The sequence below is a fragment of the Triturus cristatus genome, chromosome 9, assembly GCF_964204655.1.
Source record: "Triturus cristatus chromosome 9, aTriCri1.1, whole genome shotgun sequence".
NCBI classification, from domain to species: Eukaryota; Metazoa; Chordata; class Amphibia; order Caudata; family Salamandridae; genus Triturus; species Triturus cristatus.
In genome coordinates this window covers 1,026,397,216-1,026,422,531 of record NC_140592.1, presented here as the reverse complement: position 1 = coordinate 1,026,422,531, position 25,316 = coordinate 1,026,397,216, and the positions used below count along the sequence as shown (strand labels likewise).

General features: G+C 47.2%; 1 protein-coding gene across 1 annotated transcript in view; it reads left to right on the top strand.

The window, feature by feature from the left end:
• Positions 1-24,980, top strand: part of ISCA2 (iron-sulfur cluster assembly 2) — a 51,114-nt gene extending 26,134 nt beyond the window's left edge. Inside the window, exons 2-4 of the mRNA XM_085626760.1 lie at positions 9,830-10,001; positions 19,977-20,092; positions 22,222-24,980. Of these exons, the coding sequence (XP_085482886.1) occupies positions 9,830-10,001; positions 19,977-20,092; positions 22,222-22,396 (463 nt within the window). The 3' untranslated portion in view covers positions 22,397-24,980. The remainder of the gene's footprint in view (positions 1-9,829; positions 10,002-19,976; positions 20,093-22,221) is intronic.
• Positions 24,981-25,316: the final 336 nt, after the last annotated feature.

Here is a 25,316-nt window from a genome sequence, read left to right as displayed (position 1 = left end):
CCAGGTTACATGGGCATATGAGGAGGTATATAAAATTTTTAGTCTTGCAGTTGAAAATGTACGCGGTTTGATAGTGTAGCCTTGATGATTGTAAGTGGCTCCCTCCATGACGGTGTCACATGCTTTACACCAAGTATTTGTATGTACCTGTCACAGGTGCAGCTCCATCAATAGTTTTTTGAATAAATGGAGTGCCCTCTGTGAACGGCGAATTAGTAATTAGATCTTTTGATATTTTTATTCCTGCGGTGGGCGAAAAGAGGCTTACGTATTTTTTCTGTGTCCTCAGGGTTACTGTTCAGAATGTGCCAATTTGAATTGATGATTTGACAAACTTTATTGTTCATAGTGGAGTGTTTAGTGATACATACAAATTGACCATTGATGGAGGGTGTTTTCGGTTTTAGTAGACAGTCACAGTCATAAAACCGTGCCCGTTTGAAAGACTCCCGAATGAGTCTGTGGGGGTAACCGCGGGCAAGAAATTTGATTTTTAAATTACCTGCCTGGATGTCAAAATCATGAATATTGGAACAATTTCTCCGCAAGCGGAGGAATTGGCTGAAAGGTATACTCTGTTTTTGGGCAAGTGAACGGTAGCTATCAAAGTGTAATAGCGTGTTGCGTGCAGTAGGCTTAATGAACAAGACCACTTCCAAAAGACCATGATTATGTCTGATAATAATATCAAGGAATTCTACTTGATCGTGGCTGGTATGCGACGAAAAACGAAGATTACTGTCGCATAAATTGAGCCACTTTAAGAATTCAGATACATTTTCTTCTGTATCGGTCCAAATAAAGATGTCATCAATATAACGGGACCAATTCAATCACCTTAAATGCAACGCTGGCAAAACTGAAATCATCCCTTTTGGAAAACAAAATTTGTTTTCTCCAACAACTTGCTGGCCGTATGACGCAGAAGCTCCTCCTATGACCATTACCTCTGCTCAAAATCTGGGCATTAAGTTTGATTGCCAGCTATCCTTCAAACAACAAGCGCTGACTGTGGCGGGCTCATGCTTTCACATAATAAAAACTTTAAGGAAGTTTTTCGATCTCCTTCCCCTGCCAGCTAGAAAGACAGTCGCAGTTGCTCTGATTGCCTCCAGGCTGGACTATTGTAATAGTCTATATGCTGGAGCCACTAAATCAGTATTACATAGACTACAAATGGTCCAGCATGCGGCGGCTCGTTTAGTACTACGTTGGCCTCGTAAATCATCAGCAGCACTGAATGCGCTCCATTGGCTTCCTATTTGCAAAAGGATTCTTTTTAAGATCCTTTTGCTTACTTTTAGGGCCGTTCACCATCAAGGCCCTAAATATTTATGCAATGGCTTTAAACGCTACCATCCGGCACGGTGTCTAAGATCTTCAGGTCTGAACCTGCTTACAATCCCTAGATTCAGGCTAGCCACAAAAGGTGGCAAATCTCTTTTTTGTTTTGGGCGCTAAGGCCTGGAATAAGCTTCCGTTGTCCATACGATCCCTGTTTCAGGAGACTCAGTTTAGGAAGGCTTTGAAGACATGGATTTTCTCCCTTACCGATGCAGCTTGCTTAGCAATGGTGTAGTTATTAGTGTTAGCGTGAAATTTGTCTGCCTCCCCCAACCATTCCACCTGGTTGGCCTAGTGCCAAGATACTCCTTGGAGTGGTAGTTGCGCTTTATAAATTCACTTTTACATTACATTACATTCGAGACAGCCTAAACAAATAGAGCGATTTCGTTGTGAATATGTTTGATTTCAAAGTAGGCCATATAAATGTTGGCCACTGATGGGGCTACAGAAGCCCCCATGCTTACGCCTTTTATTTGTTTAAAAAGGCTATTGCCGAACTCAAAAGTATTCTCAGTCAGAACTATTTCAAGAAATTGTAAAAAATGTTTTAGGACATATAATGTTGTATTTGTCAATAAACCAAGAAACAGCTGTGATAGCTTTATCTTGAGGGATATTGCTATATAATGATTCAATATCTAGCGTGACTAGAATATTGCTGACCTGATTGAATGAGAGGTGTTCCACTTTATTGATAATAGCCGTTGTATCCATAACGTAAGATGGTATTTTAGGAATATGTGGCCTTAGAATCTTGTCGGAATATTTAGAAAGAGGTTCTGAGATTGAGCCAATCGTAGAGAATAATTGGACGATAGGGAGGATCCGAGAGGTCCTTATTGAATAGATCTCGCCTACGTAGCGCGCATGCGCTGCATAGGAAAGAGACCTTTCGTAATCGGCACAGCTTTCCCCGCAAACACGTGCACGCGTTGCATTGCTTCCAATGGCAACGCGTGCACGTCTGGCGATTCACTTGCGGGAGCGAGCAGCTGGCGCCATATGTTATCCATTATCGCGCCTTGCTGCTCGCTCCTGCAAGGGAATCGGGTAGGCCCCCCTCCTCTCTCCCCTCCCCCTTATATTCTATGCAAGCTTTGGTTACCATTCTGCGCCCGCCGATCTATCCTCTGCCGATGCCCACGAACCCCTCTGCTACAACCCAGCTGTTGCCTGTTAGTACCGGGCACCTCCACGCGCCTGTCAGTCATCAACATGGACTCTAGCCCTTCTTCTGTTGTCACAGAAGTTTACATGCCGGAAAGTCTAGCCTTCCTCGAATCATAGAGCCTGCATAAACCTGTAGGCCAAGTAAGAAATATATTTCGAAACTACCAGTGTAGTTGGTTAGCAACAATATGTTTTCAGAGCGCTCTAAATGTTCCAAAAGGAGGTAAATATGATAAACGTCATAGGGGCAAAGATACCGTGAGTTTAGTTTTATCATTTATCCAACTTTTAAGGAGCGGAAACATAGCATTCGGTTTCAATCAGTCTGTAGGTTTTCTATGCAAGGACGGATTTCGAATGTAGACCCGTAGCCTGTTTTCTGCTTTAGTTATGTGTATTAGGCTTAGCTGGCCAGGGACCTTTTAGGGAGTGCATACGATCAATCTTCATAACTGTCACCTTAACATTTTTCATGCTCGTCGCGCTGAACAGCGTTGACACTTAGGATAAGGGTAGGGTTGTATACCAAGATTCCAGTCCTGTGCTTGCAGCTGTCAGCCTAACGTGTTATATGATTTGAAACGGTGATGGTTTGTTTTCATACAATCGTTTATACTGACGCGCGTGCTAATAGTCATTTTCAGGGAAGACCTGACGATTTTGAGATGTGGTGACCCGAGATCCGAGTAAAAACATTTTTTTTTCTTTCAAGATACACCGCACGTGGGAAGGTTACATCCAACACAGCATCCTATATGTCAGAAAGCCAATACACCACACCTATAAATAACAAGGACTGTAGTCCTTTCCCTTTGCATTATTTATGAGCGTTTGAAGCCAAATGGAGCAGGGTGTTCCCCTTCCAGACCTTTTCTATTGGGGCCACTTCTCATTACCTACCCTCCACACTCCGGCTGCAGCCTGTTGACATATTGGGTTCATATCCATCCAGAAAGGCTCTACCAAATCTATGGGCTTGTTCCAAGATGTTGGTACTTTTTTTTTTTTTACAGGCAGCATTTTACTCTCGCCTCCACTCCCTCATAACCCGTTTCCCATTTTCTGGTTCTCCAGCAACACAAGCCTATACTAATGGCATTAGCACTATGCAAATAACATCACTCCACTGCAAATGAAAAATAAAACACTCAATTTGTACATCAACAACTCAAACTTACACAAATGCGAGACCAATTGCATTTGCAACCCTCCTACCCACGATTCCTCACTGAAAGATTCAGACACATCAGAATGGTGGTTCTGAAACACCAGTATGGCCAGAGATGGCCAGGTCCCCTGGAAGACCGGTGGGGCCTCTACAGTCACTCACTTATCAGGCTCCTGAAAGGTCAGTAAGTCTTAGGAAATCATTCACACTTGATGCCTATGTCTCGGAGAGGCTACCATATTTAACCTCTGTCTAAACACTTCTAAGGTCCCAATGGCGAGACCTATTGGCTATGCCAATGCTTGTTTTTGGAATACCGTAAATACAAGGCATTTTCGGTTCCAATTGATTCAAATAGTCAAATTATTTTGTGCAAATAAGCCCGTTATCCAAAGCGCGCTTGGTCAGGCGTTGGATTTTGGACTTTACTTTGAGGGTAGGATCTTGATGTTCTGATCATTAAGGAGAGATTTCATTTTGTATTCATATGTGGCAGTGTCTAGTAACACTATTCCACCTCCTTTGTCACAACTTTTAATAGTTAATGATTTTTCATTGGATATTTTTTGAAGAGAGCAAAACTCTTCTCTATTTAAGTTGTATAGAGGTTTGGGCACAAATGTAGTGGCTTTTCTAGACCGTTCAGTACTGTATGCTCAAACACCGTAACCTCGGGACCAAGTTGGTCCAAGGCTGAAGTGAATACTGAGGGGTTCGATACTCCTGAAAGATTTGTGATAGCATTAGGATGACTGTCTCTATCCATAAAAAGCTTCTTAAGTCTGATCTTACGGAAACATATGATGACATCTTGGTAGAGTTAAAAAATGTTGGTTTTAGTATGAGGCACAAATGATAACCATTTAGATAGAAGGTCAGTGCTGGCATTATTTTGGGGGAGTGGACGATAAATTGAAAACGGGGATCATGTTCCTCTCCTCCAGTATTGGCCATTGCGAGTCTACAGCATCTGGTAATTGTTCTGCTGGTGAGAAGGATTTTGATAATTGCCCCGTGATTGATTCTAAAATCAAACTCTTTGCCTCCCTTTGCTGACACCGCGCTGGCCTAAAAAAGGCTGGGGAGCACTGTGACTAGGATTAAATGCTCTATGAGGTCCAGGCTGTTCATATTGATAAGGTGAATTATCTCCGTCTGAATCGGAAGTGTCTGAGAAAGTGTGTACTCGACGATTACTAGAGTTATCTTCGTTGGAGTAATGATTCTGCTTGTAGAAATTCTCAGCAAGGTAAGGATAAGTTTACTCTTGTGAGTTGAATCTATCTTTATGTAGTTTGTCAGATTTAGGTTTGACAAGCTAATCTTTGAACGATGCTAATGCTCTATCTGCCTGTTCAAGTTTCTTTTTTGCCTCGTCAAGGGCATTTTGTTTCTGGATTTTTTTTCTTCTAATTTGGCTAGTTCATTCTTAAGTGCTGCTATTAATTATTTAGCAGCTTCCACTATGAGCATCGTTAGGTCGCGAGAACATCTATTAGCAATCAGAGTCCATTTTTCAAGGAATTGTTTTATATGTACGAAAAGACCCGGAATATTACATACACAAAGACCCTGGAGGATCACTCCCGCCTTTAGATATTCAAGCATAAACTCACTGTATGCTTCCATCCGTGTTAGTTTCTTTCTAAGAAAAATTAGTTCATTGACTTCATCATTTCCTCTGATGTTAGAGGTGGAGACATTACTAAAGCCGGAACTAGAGCCTACTAATGCTGCAAATTCCTAGTCTGTGAAACCGAAAGTTTTCAATTGGTCCATATTACAAAATAAAATTGTAAATACTACAGTCAGAATCAAATAAACACCAGGCAAGGAGAGGTGAAAAAAGAAAAAATAGAAAGATGAATATCAGAATATGGAGAAAACCAAATATAGATGTAAGATAGCCGCAACAAAATGACAAACAATAATGAGGTGTGAACAGCCCCGCACAGACAGGCTGTGGGTAAATCTAATGCAGAAATAAAGGATCCCCTGAAAATTCAATACGTTCGTAGGACAGGGAAACAATTCTTAATGGAGTAACATTCCTAGGCAACTTGTGTTCACTTGAAAATCAAGTTCTATACATGGGGAGATAAAATCTACATAGGCTCAGTGTACTACAAAGATAAGTTAAAAATGTTTCATTTTATTCATATAAAATTTTAAAACAAATTGACATAAACAGCCATGGTAGAACATCAATAACATAACATACAATGCAACAATATATACACATTTGACAAATTACTGAAATAATCAATTTAGACAAACAACCCAAATATTATAAAAGACAAAATAAATATTCTAGTAGTGTAAACCACGTGTGGCTAAGAATTGTAGATGTATGGTTTTTCTCTACGCGAGTTTCGGCGTATAGGACGCCATCTTCAGGAAGAGCCACATAGATGTTCCTTACTACTCCATTAGTTGTACTTCTAGTGTGCCAGAGTAAGGTTTGACCCAGGCCCCTAATAAAGTGTCAATCAGTGCCTTATGGAACTGGAGAACATGCTCTCCAGAGGTATGTCCTGTTTGTAGGACCTCTGTAAGTACATTAGTTTTCACCTTCCTGGCAGGGAGCTGGAGTTCGAGAACTTCCACTGCCCTACGTATAACCATAGCTTAAGAGGCAGATTCCTCTGTGGCTGATCCATAGGGAGAAAAAATAACTGTCTCTGAAGAGGTATTGAGGCACCTACCCTCCTGCAATCCATCGTACCAGTTGTCATCATTTACAGGGCTGAGGGAACTCACTAATCTGGTCATAGTCATTAGAATCCGTGCCAAAGAGGGAGTACAAAGTGGGTTACCTCCCTTCAGGGGTGGACGTAGTGAATGAAGAAGAGGCACCTCAGGCGGATTTGGGCATAACTTCAGGCGAGGTCAGGACTGCGCAAAGTCCACTTCAGAGACACCAATCGGGTCCTTCTGCGGAGGCGTCAATTGAGTCTGCATTGGCGTTGAAGTAAAGGGGGCTGGTACAGTTCCCAGGGTTGAAAGCGGGGTTGAAAATGGAGCTAGAGGCAAGATGAGCTTTGAGGGTCCAACTGGCACAGAGGGCAAACCCGCTGGCTGAACTCCAGAAGGATGAGGAGGAGGGTTTTTTGGCTCCTTTGGTCCCAGAGTCGGGCCAGAGGGAGTCGGTAGGGATGGTGCATGGCACTCTTCAATCTGAAACGGCGTGGCTCTCGGCCCTGGAAACTCTAGTTGTTCCAGCACAAGTTGTGGGATGGGTTCTCAAAACTTCCGACTTTGCAAGCAAGATCAAAAAGAGTGCCGTGCCCCCGGGCCTGCGCAGGTGAATGTGAGTGGCATGAGGAAGCGGAGTCCAAATTCGATTTTTCTTTTTTTCTGTTTTGGATTTACTTACTGTCTTGAAGCGTGATGAAGACAGCCCTCTTGAGCTGCTCCGACAACACCGGAAATGAGACCAAGAGCGGGAACGAACCTTAGACGCGGACCACAATTTGAAGCAGCCCTGATGAAGAGACTTCTTATGCGTGGCGACCTAGAGTTTTGCCTTGGTTTCCCTGATGACCTTCCAGGTCATCGATGCACAGTCGGTGCAGGCCTTGTAGTCATGGCTCAATGTACGGCACCACTAGCATGCCTGGTAGGAATCTGTTACAGTCCCTGCAGGGCTTAAAACCTGTGGTTTTTGGGGGGTGACGCGACTTGATGTAAAAATATCTCTGAGAGACTTGAAGGGCGCTTCGGATCCACGTCTGGTAGAAAGGAACTGACGTCAGCACACGGGAATGGCACCTATATAGGCCCCAAATTGCATCTGTACGGAGCTGCATGGTGCCACCTTCCGGGGTGCAGAGGTGCTGGATCCAGTCTGACACCTGGGGAGTATTAAAAAGGTGAGGCATCTGCAGCTAGAAATCTCGATCAGAAACATATAGGCAGTATAAGAGCATGTATACCTCAGTGATTGTTCATTTTCTCAGCACTAGGATCCATTCATACTGTGACATTATCTGAAAACTACACTAAACCAATACTAAGCTATGAGAGAGGAAAACGTGCCAGCTATGTTGCATCCCTGTATCAAAGTAAATAAAGAATGTTCTATTGATTATACTTGTAAAGCACACTAGGCTAAGAGCTAAAACAAAAATCCTAGCTTCATGATTGCAGAACTGCTGACGACCATCCTGTTGATGTGGCTGTCCATACAGCCAGATGGCTAGAAGCTATATACAGACTGCTTGTCTAGTCGAGATTTCACATCCGCTTGCATGCATAGTGGATTTTATCTCAGCCTTGTGCTTAAGCATCAAAGGACCCTTTCTTAATCAAGAAACCAGCTTGCAAATTTGGATATTAAATTCATGTTGTTCAAGATATTAAACAGATATTTTCACATCTTGAACGTATCTCATCATATGGGCGGCCAGTTATTGCGTAACTCGTTAATGCCATAGTAACCTTTCTTAACACGATGTTAAAAACTGATTATTTTAAAATCAAACGTAAATTATTGCTGGCTTATGTGGCCTTGCTTTAGCGGTACCTCCCTCCAAATTTCTTACTTCATCTCACTGTCACTAATTTGTTGTGTTTAATTCTCATTTGATTTATTATGGCACTAATTCCCTAGATTCAAAAGCATGGGTTATTGGGTATTAACCATACTTGGGTTGGGTTAGATGCAACAGCTAGCTCATTTGAAGGCCTTTCTGAACTGCTTTCAGTGTCCTCGTGGTGAATATATTTACTTTTGTGTCTTAGAGTAACCCCATATCCCACACAAAAGGCTCTTAGGATCTCACAGAGTTAACAGACATAAATTAATATCGAAGACTGCACTGAGCACATGGGGAGCCCTGTGAGGTAAATTGATACTCACCTTGGTTTTTTAGGTCGAGCATGGGCAGCGCATGCGCCGTTGCGAGGCATGCAGTAGTGGAGTATGGCTTTGAAGCTCCCCCACTCTCGACCCATATTTTTAATTGGCTTGTGGCATTGTCCTTCTTAAACGCTGGCTTCTGAGTCGTTATTAGGCTTGTTAGTCCCTCCTTGGTACCGCCTTGTCTGCATGTGTTACCCTCCCATAACGACTGGACCTTTTACTTGTCTTGTCACACGGTCTGCTTTTATCTTGGCTGTGAGCCCTATTTTGTTTAATGATTTGCTTCTATACCACCCATTAGGTCACAGAACCGCTTTAACTATAGCGGCCGCATTTCTTTCTTTCTTTCTTTCTTTATTTTACTAATGGCGCTCCGCTTTAAGTATAGCGACTGCACTTATTTTTTTGTTTACTAGCGCCCATGCGGTGCTTTCACATTCATGGAGGCCACACCCCGCTATTAAAGTGAAAGCGTGGCATGGGCGCTTTTATAAAAAAACTTGACAAACAGATGCTTTTTTTGTCAAAGCGTCGCATGCTGCGGTTTCACGTTGTCGGCCACGCCTCTTTCTTTAGACACAGCTTGTCTAATCAAAGTGGCGCGGCCTCAAATGTGAAAGCGCTGCATTGACGCTAGCAAACAAAAAAATATTTGTAATGCAATAGGTCTCGCATTGCGAGAGTTTAAGCTATTGTATTGCCAAGAGCTCAAACTCTCGTGAATGCGAGATCTATTGCATTGCAAATACTTGTTTTAAGGTGCCACCATGCGGGAGTAGCAAGAAGCACCTTCGTGAGGAATGCAACATCCTACCTCACTCTCTACCTTTGCAATAAAACCATGTGATCCATGCTGATGAACTTCTCCCAGTTGCATTAACATGAATAGGCTGCAACTCTTACTTACCCCTCAAGGGTGCATGCTATGAAGGTCTTCGGTCTCTCACACCACCCTGCAAGGTACTGTTTTTTCTATGTTATAATTCTATACCAAATGTTATGTGGATTGTTTAACACATTGTGCTGTATTTCTAATCCAAAAGAAACGCAAATCAGTACAAATATGAACAATTAGCCCCGACCCAGACCCACTTAATTGCTGCAGTCCTGATTGCTGTATGTCTAGAATGTCATTTGAGTTAAAAAGTAAATGCTGGGGTTCTTGAGTCACCACTGGTACCATTGCCCCTGGAGGAGTGCTGTTTCACTGTGAGTGGTAGTTTAATACTCTCTTTTGTGCAATCGTATAATATTGACCAATCCCCATTCTTGGATTTCAGGACTGCCTCCCCAGGTCTGTGCCGCCAGTTGCTGGTGCTAGACAATTCGTCTTCCATACTGAAGGGAGCTTCAATTCCCTGGTCCAGAGTTCAGTGGCATTCATCTTCTAATCCGGAGGAAGAAAAAGTGACTGGACCAGCTCACATCCAGCTCAGTGATAGTTGTGTAAAGGTGAGGTGTGATCACGGATGAGGAATGTAGGAGAAAGAGCCAGAGCTCAACTGGGTTTAGAATGGGAGAGAATATCCTCTGATACAACAAATTACTCCAGCGAAGGGCACAATTAGTGTGATTGGCACATGATCTGCAGTTACAGTGCCCTGCTGGTAACCCTTGGCCTTGTCCTGTGCATAGCGCCCCGTCCTGCATGAGCCCCATAGTATATGACCTGTAGCCATGCCAAGTGGATACAGGACATGGCAGCACCATATTGCCCAGCGGCCCTACTCTGCTGTTACTGGCACAGAACATGTATATGGTTATGATCTGTTTACAAGTACCCCTTACACTTATATTTTTCACATTTTTGTTAGGTGCACAGTTCACAGACCCTGAGATATTTGGCTGCACACATTTTGGAAAATGGCAATATTTTGCATATGTTTGATAAATCAGCTTCCAGTTTCACAAACACCAGAGCTCCACATTCAGGACTTCTTATAATTAATTTAGTTTGTATACTAGTCTACATATACCCATATTGCCCTTACTACCCTCTTCTATTTAAATTCTGTATACAACCTTTGCAGGAGGACATCCAGTAGTTTTTTTCTACTCGCTGGCGTTGCTTCTGATGGTGGGGACGTACATTAGTAAGCACTACCGTTACAGTCTGGGTTGAATCTCTCTATATTCTCTCAGCGTCTCTAAAATGGAGCTGGTGCTGATGGTCTTGTAGTTGCTGTTCCAAAACTTTGTTCTGAGTAGGATCAGCTTACGAAGATCACATTATTTTTATTTTATTCACCAATAAATTAAAAACATTCGCCTGTCTTTTATGGTTTAAATATTTTTATTGCAGTGTTGACATAAATAGAAGCATGTACCAGCTCCCCTACAGGCTAAAATACAAGCCCCTACCGGGCCAGTCAGCTTCATGACTCTCGTAGGCATCATGCACTGGAGCTGCGCAATACCATGTTCTGACCCCGCTTCTTATACTTTCCACACATAACAAACCCAATCCCCCCCAACAAGGTTAACCCCCCCCCCACCCCTCCCCGTGCTAAGCGTCGTTCCCCGCCTCCCATTGCACTGCTAGTGCCCTCCTTCCTCCGAGGGTTCCGCTATGCACAGCAATCTCAAGTATCTGGGGCAAGTGACTTCCCTAAATTCAATGGCCAAAATCGACAGGAAGGGCCGCCACAACTCTCCAAATTTCTCCCCCTCCCCCTTTATAGACAGCGCCAGTTTTTCCATACCCAAGACGTACCACAGACGATACAACCACCTTGTAAAAGTCGGCCCCTGAGGAGTGCCCCAGTGACTGAGAATATTCTGGACAGCAGACCCCAGTGCAATAGCCATCAGGCGACCTCTGCGGGACCGCAGCGGATAAGTCAAGGGGTTGGGCAGACCAAGAAGCACATATGCCGGTAAGCGTGGTATCTCTGTCTCAAAATGCTTGTCAATTTCATCTAACACTTGCTGCCAGTAGGATCTGAGCTGGGCACATTCCCACAAGACATGGGTGAGACTACCCACCCCTCCACAACCCCTCCAGCATCTTGCCTCCCGCGCCCGATCCATCTGGTGCAATCGCTCCGGGATATAATACCAGTACGTCACAATCTTAGTGAGAGTTTCCGTGAGCCCCATATGATGTGCAGAATGTCTCGCCCTGTAATATATATCCTCCCACTCCTTCTGGCTCAGAATTCTCCCCAATTCTCGGTCCCATCTATTCCTGCTAGGGTTATAGGAGTGTGTGTATAAGATCTGCAATTGCTTATATAAATCAGAAATGAGATGTTTATCAGTTGTGCGTGTAATGAGCCACCGCTCATAGGCAGTGAGGCGCCGCTCTGCCCCAGAGCGTACTTGTGGCTGAAGTGCTCAATGTCTCACCTGCAGATAGCGCAATCTCTCCTTCTCCTGCAACCCAAAAACCTCCCGCAGCTGGGCAAACAATTGTACCCCCTCCTCCCCTCCATAAACATGGCAAAGGGACCGGCAACCCGCCTCCATCCACCCTGCAAAAGCAGCCTCCTCCAGTCCAGGAGTGAAATTAGGATTGCCCATCAGCGGGGTAAGTGGGGACGTAAAGGTGGTCAACTCATGCAGAAGATTAGTGGCGTCCCAAACCTCTAGGGGGACCCGTGTGATATAAGAGGCATATAAATTCGGGGTCTATGGGGCTTGCGTGGGAAGGGGATCTCCTTCAGAGGACGCGCTGCGATAGCCTGGTCTTGGAACAGCCAATGTTTCTCCGATTCCCATTTCCTCCATTCTACCAAATGTCGCAATTGAGCAGCTTGGAAATAGAGTCGTAGGTCCGGCACCCCAAGGCCCCCCGTCTCCGGGCTCAGCATAGTCAGCGCCCGCCCCCCTCCCCCCCCCCCCCCCCCCCCCCCCCAAATGAAGCGGGACCGCTCCGACTGCATTGCCTTGATCCAACCCGTCGGCGGGCGGAGAGGTATAGTACGAAAGAGGTAAAGGATCTGTGGGAGGACGGTCCTCTTTACCGCTGCAGTCCTGCCCAACCAGGAAAGGGGGCAATACCGCCATCTATCAATCTGACGACGGATTCTATCGCGCAGGACCCTATAATTGATGTCCACCACCGCAGGCAGCGATGGGGCCAATTGAATCCCCAGGTAGGAGACAGCAGTAGTCGCCCAGCTAATGGGAAGGCAGGTCTGTAATCTCGCCCGAGTAGTACTGGACAGCGATCGGTCCAGAGCCACGGACTTCTCCACATTCACCTTAAACCCGGCCGCACAAGCAAACCCCTGCAGCTCCTCCCAGGATGCCGGGAGGGCCGACAGTGGGTCAGACAAGGACAGCAGCACATCATCCGCATATAAGCTTATCGTGTGAACATAACCCCCGAACCGGATCCCCGCCACCTCTGGGTTCTGTCGCAGCCTCTGTGCCAAGGGCTCCATATAAAGGGCAAAAAGAAGGGGGGACAGGGGACATCCCTGCCTCGTGCCTCTCTCAATTCTAAGTCTGGTGGACGTGAAACCATTCACTCTGACCACCGCCGTAGGAGACCTATAACAATTAAGGATGTGCGTGCGAAACCGCGCCCCCAAACCCGCCCTCTCCAACACCTGTTCCAGGAAAGGCCAGTGCACGCGGTCAAACGCTTTTTCAGCGTCAATGGCCAACATCATAAATTCCCCCGGAACCCTGGTAGCCTTTTCGATAAGGTGCAGGATTCGTTTCGTGTTGTCTGCCGTTTGGCGTTCGGGAATAAAACCCGCCTGTTCTGGATCGACCAGAAGTGGCATCTGGGGGCCAAGGCGGGCAGCCAGGATCCCGGTGTATAACTTAAAATCCACATTAAGGAGGGAAATTGGGCGGTAAGATCCGCAGCGCGCACCGTCCTTCCCAGGTTTTGGGATGACTGTAATCGAGGCCTCCAGGAGTTCGCCGGGAATAGCTCCCTGAGCGGCAAAAGAATTAAACAGCCGGGTGAGGATCGGGGCCAGCTGGGGGCAAAACTTCTTGTAGAAGGTAGCCGAAAAGCCGTCGGGCCCCGGGGCCTTACCAACCTTAAGCCGGGAAATGGCAGAGATGACTTCCTCCAGCTGAATACCCCTATCTAAATGATCTGCTTGCGCCTTAGTGAGAGCCGGTAGCGTGACCGAATCTAAAAAAGCCGACCCGTCCTGACGGTCTAAGGGGGTCTCCGCGTACAGCTTCTCATAGAACTCCCTAAATGCCTCTGCAATATCCCCGTCCTCTGTCACCCCCCCCCCCCGTCCGCCCGAGCGATCAGCTTAACTCCCTGACGTTGACGGGTCTCACGGAGCTTGTGAGCCAACAGGCGGCCGCATTTGTCCCCCCCCCCCTGCGTAATAGGCGTGCCGTAACCGCAGCGCCGCAAACTCTGCCCTATCCTGATCCAGGGCTGTGAGCTGTTGGCGAGCCGCCTTCAGCTGCCGCCAGACTCTCGGAGCTCCCGTCCGTTGATGTATCCGCTCCAATTCCCTGACTTGTTGCGTAAACTCGCACCGTTTGCTTTCCCGCTCCTTATTGTCCGCCGCCGAGATGGAGATGAACTCCCCCCTCAGTACCACCTTCATCGCCGACCACTGCGTAGCGGGCGTGGTGTCCGAGTTATCATTGTGTTTGAGGAAATCCCGAATCTGAAGCTGTATTTTCTGGAGCACCGCCTCCCGGTGCAGCAGGGCGTGCCGCAGACTCCAAACCCTAGAGGGACGCACTACAGGCGGGACGGTGAAAATCGCGGTCACCGGGGCGTGGTCCGACAGACGCCGTGCCGATCTCCACTGCCGTAGAGATCGCTCTCGCCGACGAGGAGACCAAGAAATGGTCTAGTCTGGCATACGTCTTATGCGCGTTAGAGTAAAAAGTATACTCCCTATTCCGTGGATGTAGACTACGCCATAAATCACAAAACCCCAACTCCTGCAGGTATAGGAGCCCCTCATCAGAGATCGCCCCAGTCTGATGAGAGCGCTGGCAGGATCGATCCTGGGTATTATCAAAAACCAGATTCAGGTCCCCCCCCCGATGACGACATTACGATCCGGTGTAGTCGCAGCCTCCGAAATTGCCGTCCGTAAAAATCGTTCCGCTCCCTCATTCGGAGCATACACCGACCCAACCGTGAACATAGCACCCCCCAGAGCAAAGCGATATATCAACAACCGTCCCCTGATCTCCGCCACCTTGTGCAGTACCTCCCCCTGAAACCGCTGCGCAACCAGGATCGCCACCCCCGCTGCTTTGGACGGTCCCGAGGAGAAGAATTGTGTGGGAAACTTTCTAGACCGAAGCCGATGACAGTCCCGCCCCAGTAGGTGTGTTTCCTGCAACAAGCACAAATCCGCGCGTGAGTTTTCCAAGCAAGATAAAACAGTCCTTCGCTTTACAGGCTTGTTAAGACCCCGAACTTTCAGGGTCAGTATCTTAAGCGTGGTGGGTGGCATATTATGTAACCCCTAGACTGTTCTGACCCTGTGTGTTGTCCCATGCCGCAGCGCAAAGGCCTCTGCCGTGTGAGCCTATCAGGCACCGAAGGGCACTCGGGAGCCCCCCCTTAGTGAAGGAATGGTTGACGCGGAGCACCCTTGCCCCCCCCCACCCCAGACACCCCCAACCCAAACAACCCAACTGTAGAACTACTTAGAACAAAAGGTCCATCATTCGTCCATGATCGGTAGTATGACATTGGGGGATATCCACCAAAAAGTGGAAAGAAGCCCTCCCTCCCGCCCAGGTCTGGGTCCACAATGCCAAGTCACTCAGATACCTTGCGTATTCAGTTCAGCCGTTGGTAGTACCCGAAAGGTCCGAGGAGACCGCCTCCAGCGCCGACTGGCGACCCCGTGGTATCTCAGCCGCCGGCGGTTTCTTGGACCGGCGTTTACACCCCTGTTGACGCCAGCGAGGCCCAGAACTCCCTCCCCCACCTAGGGGGGACTCTGCTGCGCCCGCCTCCTCCGGGAGTTCCACCCCCAGCAACTTGCAGGCCTCCGACAGTGAGCGCAGCTGGTCGAGTTTGCTTCTCTTTCCGAAACACTAAGCGAAAGGGGTGACCCCAGCTGTAGGGAATGTTGTTCTGCTGCAGATGTGTCGTAACAGGCCTAAAGAGACGCCGCTTCTGCAGCGTAAGGGCAGATAAGTCTTGATACAACACCGGGTTGTGGCCACGAAACTGCAAGGGGTGCATCTTTCTCGCCTTTTGCATTATCAGCTCCTTGGTGCGGAAATCCTGTACACATACCAGAATGTCCGACGGGGGGGGGGCGGAGCCCTGGGGGGTCCCGCCCTATGTGCCCGGTCTATCACCAACTCCGTGTCCAGGGGACGCTCCAAAATATGATTAAAGAGTTCCCTCACGTAGGCAAAGAGGTCCTTTGAGGTATCATCCATCTGCACCCCCCTAACCCAGATGTTATGGCGACGGGAGCGGTTCTCCAGATCCTCAAGGTGGCCCTGTAGGTCCACTTGCTGGTCATGCAAGCGGATGATCTCTTGCTGCAGTGTCGCGACTTCCTCGTCTCTCCCATCACTCATACCCTCCAGCTCCGCGACCCTCTCCCCGATGCCGTCCACATCGCGGCGGACCTCCTTGAGTTCCGACTGAAACTCTTGCTTAAAGGACTGTATGTCCGCCCGCAGCGCCGCGAACATTGATTCCATAAAAGCCTTAGTAATGGGCTCGGCCCCCCCATCATCCAGGGCCTCCCCTCCCGAGCTCCCGGGATCCGAGGCCGCAGGCATCTTCCTCTTCGCCCCCTTGGCGAACAAGTGTGTAATGGATTTATCCTGCCTCTTCCGCTGGGTAGACTTCGCTCCGCTCTCCAATCCCCCGGCAGTCTCGTGAGGGCCCCCTCTGCCCCTCTTCCGATGGGGAGCCGCCGCGCCCCAAGCCTCACCGCCGCCACCACCAGCACACCCTCAGCAGCCAGGAACGATCTCCTGCTCCCCCGTGCGCCCCAATTGCTCCGTTTTCTCCACGTAGGCCGCCAGCGCACCCCGGCTGTCGCAGTCTGCCAGATGCACACCAGGCGCCCGTCTCTTCTGTCCGGCGCGGGGCCCGTCACCTCCTGCAGCAACCCCGGCCCGGCAACCGCGGTGTTCAGCGGGGAGTGGTGAGGTGATCTCGAAGTCCACTATCCCAGGGGGGGGGGGGGGGCCAGAGGCGGGGCCCTGCTGTGCTCCCCTCGAGCTTGGCCTCTAAGCGCCCAGCCGTCGCTCCACACACCAGGTGCCCCTCCACTCGGGCCTCCGACACTGCTCTTGACGGTCCCGGCTTCTGGTGATGCAGCTCCCCGGCAGGCAGGCTCCGACTCCGACCCCCAGGCCTCACGTCCAGGAGGCTCAGGCCGCTATGCACTGCTCCCCACCAGGGTCCGGACCGGAGCGGCGCCCCCGCCGGCCCGACCCGCCAGCACTGCTCGCTCTCCCGGGCCTCTCCGCCACCTGCCGCTCCTCACCTCCCGTGTCGCCTCGGTGCAGTGTGCGCTGGGGGGAGGGAAAGGTGGAGCCGCCCTCGCCTCCTCGGGATCCCACGACAGTCTCCGCTGCACGCTGCGAGCCTTGGATCTCTGCGCCTCTCCCGGCCGGCCAAGATGGCGGGCCGGGCTCCTCCTCAGCTACGGCGTCACTCCGCCGATTCCGGGGACTTTCGCCGCAATCTCGGCGGCCCCCCAGGAGCGCGGCCGATCACCACTCCGGAGGCCAGGGGTCCTCTCGCTGTTTCTTCACCCTTCGTTCTCTGCCTCAGGCCGCCTCAGCCGCACGGCTACAGGGCTCGCTCTCGCCACCTCTCTCCTCTAGTCTCCTTGTCCATTCCGGATCGCCGACCTTCGCTCAGCCACCCCGGACCCCTTTCTCAAGGGTCCGTGTGTGCCGCCCAAGGTTCTAAGATGCTGTGGTCGGCCTTACGGCCGATGCTTGTTCCGACCTCGGCGGGCGCTCCGGAGCAGGACGACTGCTCACACCGCCATCTTGGCTCCTCCCTCCTCGTCTGTCTTTTAAAAGGATAAAACATTACTGCTTGTGTATCAGATTGTTCAGTAATCTTCGACCCTTTTCAGGGTTGAAATGGTGAGCTGCCATGCCGTCATGGGGTCTCCTGTTGGTTATTGCAGTAGTTTGTTTTTTTGAAAACCCAGATAAGCCAATTAACCGACTCCAAAATATTTAGAATCTTTCAGCCAAACGGTGGTGGGTCTGCTAAATAGCCTACTCTTCACCATAAGATTGCTACATAGTCTCATGATATCTAGGATGGTGTTCAGAAGTTTGGTGTACATGGATACGTTTTTGTATGCAGGAGATCCTAAGTACTGAACCAGCCTTGTGTCTGTGTTCCCCCGGCAGGGCTTTGACATCTGCTCAGACCAGTATTGCATGTTTTCGTCCTTTAAGTGGAAATCATTTGAAGGCAGTACCATGACGATAGTATTGTCGAAGCTTGATTTGCACCCTTTGCCAGGAAAGACTTCAGCTCTCAAACAAACACTTTTAGAAGAGCGTATACGCCCATCTTTGTTGGTAGATGTTTATGGTGTGGGATACAGACCTTTTTACCTGAACCCTTGAGAGAGAGTGGGCTGACTACCTGAAAAATCTATGTAATATGCAAATACTATGCATCTTCATGCTCCCTGTTAGAATGCTAAGTGTACATGAGCGTGTTTGGGTAGCATGAGGTGGGTTACCTATGTTGGTGTCCCCGTATGCATTTGTATTCCCTAATGTCAATTGTGCGTCATAGGGTCAGTGGTAATCGCAGTCCGCTGTCACCATTCTTTCTGTGTGTCCTTCTGCACTACCTCTTAGATTCCTCCTCCACACTCTGGAATTGCCAAAAGTACTGAGTGGAATTATCATAAGGGGGGGGGAAATGGTCTTTTGTTGCACAGGGCTAACACCATACGAGTTCCAGCATGTCAGAGTGCGGTCTGGCCACAGCAACACCTGTATCATGACTGTGGCATCCAGAAATGTCAAGGTGCACAACCCTCACAGAGCGCCATGGCCTGCCTGCCCAGCCCTCGCACCCCATGGTTTGCTAGTGCAACAGAAAGGACCTGAGAGATTCTTCAATCAGTGAGCCGCTGTTTCACCTAAATAACTTTTCCATGGAATCGTTGCCCACAGGGAAGAAAATTCAATCTGCATAGATCAAGGTTATGAGTCACTACACCGCTTGCGTGAAAGTCAGTAATGATACAAGGTCATGGGGGAAAACATCTTCTTGGGACCAAAAAGTATGGTCTGTGATGTGACCAAAGGTTGCACTGGTGCCAGCAGGGGTAGGAGGTAGAATGGTTGTAAGTTGGGTGTGTATAGGGGAAGCGAAACATGTACACGGAGTAAACAGTCAGTTGTGGGGTTACTTTGAGGCTTTCATTCAGAACTGCCCTCGAAATTAAGCTGTAGTCTCTAGAAGTTTCACCGATTTGACAATACTGTCATGTTCTGAGTCGCTCTCCCAATATGCTCCCTGGGTGCTTGCTGTTACTACCTTTAGCAAGTCGAGTGTACAAAGGAAGTAGCCATTATTGAATTGGAATGCGGTTGCATTTTAGGCCTCACAATCTCCCTATGCCTTCAGCCTCTTATCATAAACATTGAAGTGCTTAGAAGCAGTTTCTGTTGAGCTAGCGAGCGCCCTAAAAGTTCTTGACAAAGTCTCCCCAACAAAGTGTGCAATTCACTGAGTGGGCAGATACAACACCCAACCTCCACCATTGCATATGGGACGGTGAGAAAGTTTTAGCCATGGTACTATTAAGACTTGATGTTTAATCCTGCTTAACCACTTTACCGAAATATGCTGGCAGGGAAATCTGTATTTAATGTACGGGCAGGATCAACAGCACAGTGGCTTTTCTTTGTTCAGAGCAGTCCATGAGTCTTACTATTGGAACCACTCACACCACAATTGTTTTGTAATGAACAAGATGGCAATTTAGGAAAAAGAAAGCGCAGTTTATATTACTATCAGCATGTGGCAAACTGTGCGCTGTTGGGTAATCGTTTTCTGCACATGTTTCTTGGCTGCTTTTTGTAACGCAGATAGAAAAAACGTAAATCAAACTAACCACTGCTAATAAGAATGTGATAAGAAAACAGGATTGTAACTAAGCAACCATTTGATTTTACCCACAAGGTAGATAATACCCAGTCTCCTAGTTCATTTACTGAAATATGATGTAGTGAGAGAGTTAAAATCTTGTAATAAAAAGTCCCTGGCCCTCCCTGGGAATCAGTGAACTGAAGCATCGAGTGAAAGTGACAGGCCATAGCATAAGTGCAACATTGTCAACATCTCTGTGAGAAATTGGCACAGAGTAGCAAATATGTGAGAGAGTACATGGAGCAAGAGGCTGGTGTTTGTGGGTCCATACGAGCTGTCCACGTGGCCTTACAGTCCTGCTTGTCGTTCTTATCATGGTAGTTTTGATAATGCTGATCCGCTTTGTGTTTATGCAGAGACTCCGTGAGATCAGCGATGGAACGGACTTTCTGCGGCTGCAAGTGGAAGGTGGTGGCTGCTCTGGATTCCAATACAAATTTTCCTTGGACACAGTGATCAACCCTGACGATCGGTAAGACTTCACCCTCTGCCTGGGTGTGGAGCATGGGTTGCAGCTACGGCTAGGAGTGGATTGATAGCACAATGGCTGTGTGGCTGTGACTACTTGGTGCAAGGAACACGTATTTGTTGCTTGGCAACCTAATAGTTCACAGTAGTACCTGCAAAGGGGACTGGCTCATTGCCACTATTATAGATGCAGCTGGTTTGTAGGGCAGTCTCCTCCACTAACGACCTTTGTCAAAGACTTACTTTGAATAATAGAATACGTAGTGTTGGCTTTAGTTCAGCCCCTTGCTTATGATTGGTTCTTGTCTATCTCTATTCCTTGTTTTTAATTTTATGGCTTGCCTCCCTATTCCTATGTTTTTGCCACACACAGAGCAGTTTGGTCTCACAGTGTTTTAATTGGATGGCAGGTTTCCTTCCACTGCATTGCAGTGCATATGACAGACTGTTTTCTCTCCCTCTTTATTGCTACCTGTTTTCCTCAGAAGCTCCCACACCTCTCTTTATTAAAATACACAACCCCTAATGCACCCACTTGCCCCCTCTGCCCCTTCGCACTCTGACCTTATCAGTGAGTGGCTTTTTAGGTCTCGCCTGACCCAGCGCATGCGCTGGTCTGGCGAGACTTATTGAGAGGGCTCCAAAAAGTGCTACCAGGCCAGCCTAGAGCTACAGAGCGCGGGCGTGCGCGCCGCGCTTGACCGCGATCACTTTCACTTTCGCGGCCGCTTGGCATAGCCAATAGGTCTCGCTTTTGGGAACTTATAAGTATTTAGTCATGCAACTGTTGCATGGCTCAACACTTATAAGGTCCCAAAGGCGAGACCTATTGGCTATGCCAATGCTTGTTTTTAACTGTTTTTCAGATTGCCACCCTTGATTGGGCATGTAGGGTGGCCATCTTTGAATTCTTTTTTCTTGTACCTTACGAAAATCCATTCAGAGATGTCCATCAAAGAGGCGTGCATCTGCGGCAGCTATCTTTGAATTAATTTTCTTAAAGGGACTTCCGAATATAGCCCGGGTGGGCCTGTATGCAAGCACAAACATCCGCACTGATTGTCAGATGTAATGTATAGCAACTGTTTCTCTCTCAGTGCCTGTCCCCTACCTCTTTTATTTTTTTATTTTATTTTCACCACTTATTTTTCTGTCCTCTCCTTCTTGTCTTTCTCTCGCTCTCATAATAATGACAGGTGGGGCTAGCTATTCAAACACCAATGTATAAACGGCACCTATTCTGCATATGCTAACCCTGTAACAGATGTTGCGATTGCTTGCTGTATAAAAATAATAATAAAAAAAGGAAATTAAAGTACAAAAAAAGCATAAGAAAATTCATACAAAGATGGCTTCCACAGATTTACATATTTTAGCTATCTATGGGGCAAAACAAGCATTGGCAAATCCTATAGGTTTCATCTGCAAGACCTATTGGCTTTGCCAGTGTTTGTTGGATTAGGGAATGTGTGTCAGCTGCAGCCTGAAATGGAGCATACCATTGCTGGGGCCCTGGGGCACATCTAATACCTGAGGGACAGACTAGTGCACAGCTATTGTCTGACAGTGTGGAATAACTCAGCGTTGCTACCTGATGATAATCATGCATGAGATGAGACCAGTCCACTTTCTGATTGAGCATTGCTCATAACCACTGCTTGATGTTGAGCCGTGGAATGATTCTACTATCTGACCGATGGGTCATGGTAGAAAGCTGTTGTCTGGCGGTAAAAAGGCCTTGTTTTAGCTAGCCATTGTGTGAGGATCAAACAACATGCAACCAATTCCCTGGCGCAGGTCCTAATATACAACTACTTCCTGGGACCTGCACATGATGCTTAGCAATGCCTTCGTGCAGAGCATGTCTCCTCCTCCGCCTGACTATGGTATACACCCATTCATCCTTTGCATTGTGACCAATGCTGCCTGGTGCACTTTCATTATGAGTAGAGCACCATACTTACTTGTGTAGGAAAGATTAGCTTCTAAGATCCGTTCTTAAACACATGGCTATGTCTCCATCTCCCTTCACTTGCTAGGTAGTTCTGATTGCTTTCTTCTGTTTTAATCAGAGTAGTGCCTGTGGTTTGGTACACACATTTCAGTTTCACCCTTGTGCTTTTCCTTTTGCAGGGTCTTCGGACCAGATGACGCACGACTAGTGGTAGACTTGGACAGTCTAGACTTCGTGAAAGGCTGCATGGTAGATTTCAGCCAAGAGCTGATTCGAAGCTCCTTCCAAGTGGTGAACAATCCTCAGGCTGAACAGGGCTGCTCCTGTGGGACTTCGTTCTCCATCAAACTCTGAAGCGGCCATCCTACTATCCCCATTCTAAGTCTGTCCTAAAGCTCTGTATTGCTTTCCTCTGTGCTTCAACACAGTGAAATTTATATTTCTCTTGGAAATCTCAATGTCCCTTTGACCTCACCCTCCCTATCCTCCTGGAGTTCACTTCTTCCCTGCCATGATTTCACCCCCTCTCTCCGTTCCATTTCATACCTCAGATACTCTCCCTCGCACTTCCTGTGAGTGGGCAAGCCCTTCGATACTCGATCATTTGTAAACATCCACTTTTCTAAGAAAAGCATCATACTTAGCAATATGTTTCCATTATCCCTGGAAAGTGCTGATCCCCAGTGTGTCGTAATCCATAACTACATCCTCCCTCAGTCCCCTGCCCCACAACTTGCTAGACCCCCATCAGACCCTGCCAGGGAAAAAGGGGTCACTCATCTCAGCAGAGCCTTTGTCAAGATCATATTATTCAGAATCAGGCAACTCCCAGCCTGGAGGCCTAGTGTGACAATCTTCGTATTCGTGATTAACTCACGCTGGATGCATGTTAATAATTAAGTTATTCTGTGTTAAAAATGTTAATGCTAAAGTGCAAGTTTTATCTTTCATATGGGATATGTATATACTGTGTGGCTGCATGTTTGTTTATACGCTTAAAATGCTAAAGAAAACCCTTACACTGCAGCACAGCTTGAGTAGAGGTCTTCCTCCTTCACCATTTGCTGTCAGCTTTCTGTTGTGTGATGTATCAGACCTCAGACATCTCCAATAAATTCTCATCCCCTCTCCATAATTCCTACCTCTTCCCCAAGTTATTTTCTCTTTCCCACCTCCCCTATTCTTCACTCCTCACTTCTGCTCCCAAAGCCACTCCACGATGTTGCAGAATCCTTGCTCTCCATACTTCTGTCCTGGTCCTCACCATTATCTGATGACACTTCTTATATTTAAAAATAATAATAGTAATGAATATACAGTGCACCCACAAGCAATGAATAGTCACTTATCACATCAATAAGAAGTGTCTTCACCATTATACCTTTTCGTCCCAAACATTTGTTATATACACTTGCTTTCCAGTTCATCACATCCCCTGCTGCATTGCTGCAGTTTTCGTCATTGCTTTTACTGTCACTGTGGCCACTACCTTAATTTAATGAATGCCCTTTAGCCTACACTTCTCAACTTTCTAACCTCTTCTATTTACCGTCACCAAATCCTCGTCCCACTCCAGTCATGCAGCTTACCTTCTATTCTACACCTCTCTCCCTCGGGTAACTCCTTCCTCTACTGTTGCTGCACTTTTCTCTCCTCCCTGTGACGACTCTTGTCTTCACTTTATCACTGAGGCGTTATCCCTTACCTCTCCCCTCCCTGTCACTACTCCTTCTCTGCCACTTAAACATCACCATTCATCTTTCACATTGTTTTTTGATTTATTATGACTCTGTTGTTCTGCTGAAGGTTCTCCCTCACAGTGTCTATAAGCCTCTTCCATGTTTTTGAGGTGGCTTGATTCTTTTCCTTACAATGACTTCCGAAGTTATTAATTCTTTCTCTACACTGTGACTCGTACCTTCTTGTCACAGCTGCTGAGGTCTTGTTGTCTACATATTTTTTCCCCTTTAGACTTGATATTGTCTTCTCTACTGTGGCTACCTTCATCCTCCTCCTTCGTCACGAAGATTCCCAACTTCTTTATGCTTGCGGCTTTCTCCCATTGACTCCTTGCTTTCTCAGTTGTGACCATCTTGTGTCTTCACCTGCTTCATTCTGTAGCACCATTCTTTACAAGTTGAAAAACTGACAGCCCAATATATCTTGGTGGCCATAGTGTAGTTACATCGGTATTTATTTATTCATCAAAGCAGTCTGTGTATCTACATATGTCAGCTAGACTGTGTGGGCCTGTAGTACACTTTCAAGCAAGCAAGCAAGCTGCTGTGGCCATCCTGATGACCTCCCCTGAACCAGGATCAGAACCAAGTAAGTCCTCTCTCACTGCTTTCTTCTCTTTCCTTTAGCATTTTCTTTCACCATATGCTCCCTTCTCGTCAAAGTTCTCTCTTTACTTTTCAGTATGCATGTACGCCCAAACCTTTCATCCCTCACTAACAAAAGCAGGTTTGTATAGTGAGATGCAAAAAACTGTGCTTGTCCCCTAATAACTGCTCTTGGGAATAGACGCAGGTATTTAGACTCCACGCCTAAAACTCTGATCTGGTATGACTGTACTAACAGAAGCCGGTCCCTTAAACACTCCGACTTATGCCCTGGTATAGCAGTGCGCTAACAAATGCAGGCCTGTATGAAGTGCCCTTAATAACCAGACCTATGATGTGGTGTAGCAGTGTGCTAATAAAAGCAGGTCCATATGATGTGCCCCTGATATTGAATTGGGTAGCAGATCTGACCCTTGTGATCCAACACCCATGTTCTTGACTTCAAGTTGGAGTAGTGGACCACAATCGGAGCATATTCTGCTGCCTCCATACTCCTATGTGGTCTGTCGATGTTTCTTGATGTGAAAATTGTATATATTGTATTATTTAAAAGCAGATTATTTTTAAAAATAAATCTTTATATGTTGTCATTATTCTGGCAGCTTTTTGTCTCCATTTTCCGCTGTTCTACTTCATAACTTTCTTTTTTTGTTGCGTGTGAATTGATAAAAAGAGCATTTTCACATTAATTATCACTAATGGCTTTGCAGTGGTGAATCTGTTTGCAATCTCAACGTCCTACTACATCAGCCTCCCTCAGAAATCCGCTTCTTAATCTCACTTATCCTGCAGAATGAAAGCAGACCATGGCTTTACAAAATACGGTTCAGTTGCAAAATGGTCGGACAAAGCTTTATGGTCTTTTAGACAAGTCAACTTGAAGAGAGCATTTGCTGAAATATCGTTTTTATAGTGGAATAGGCATTACA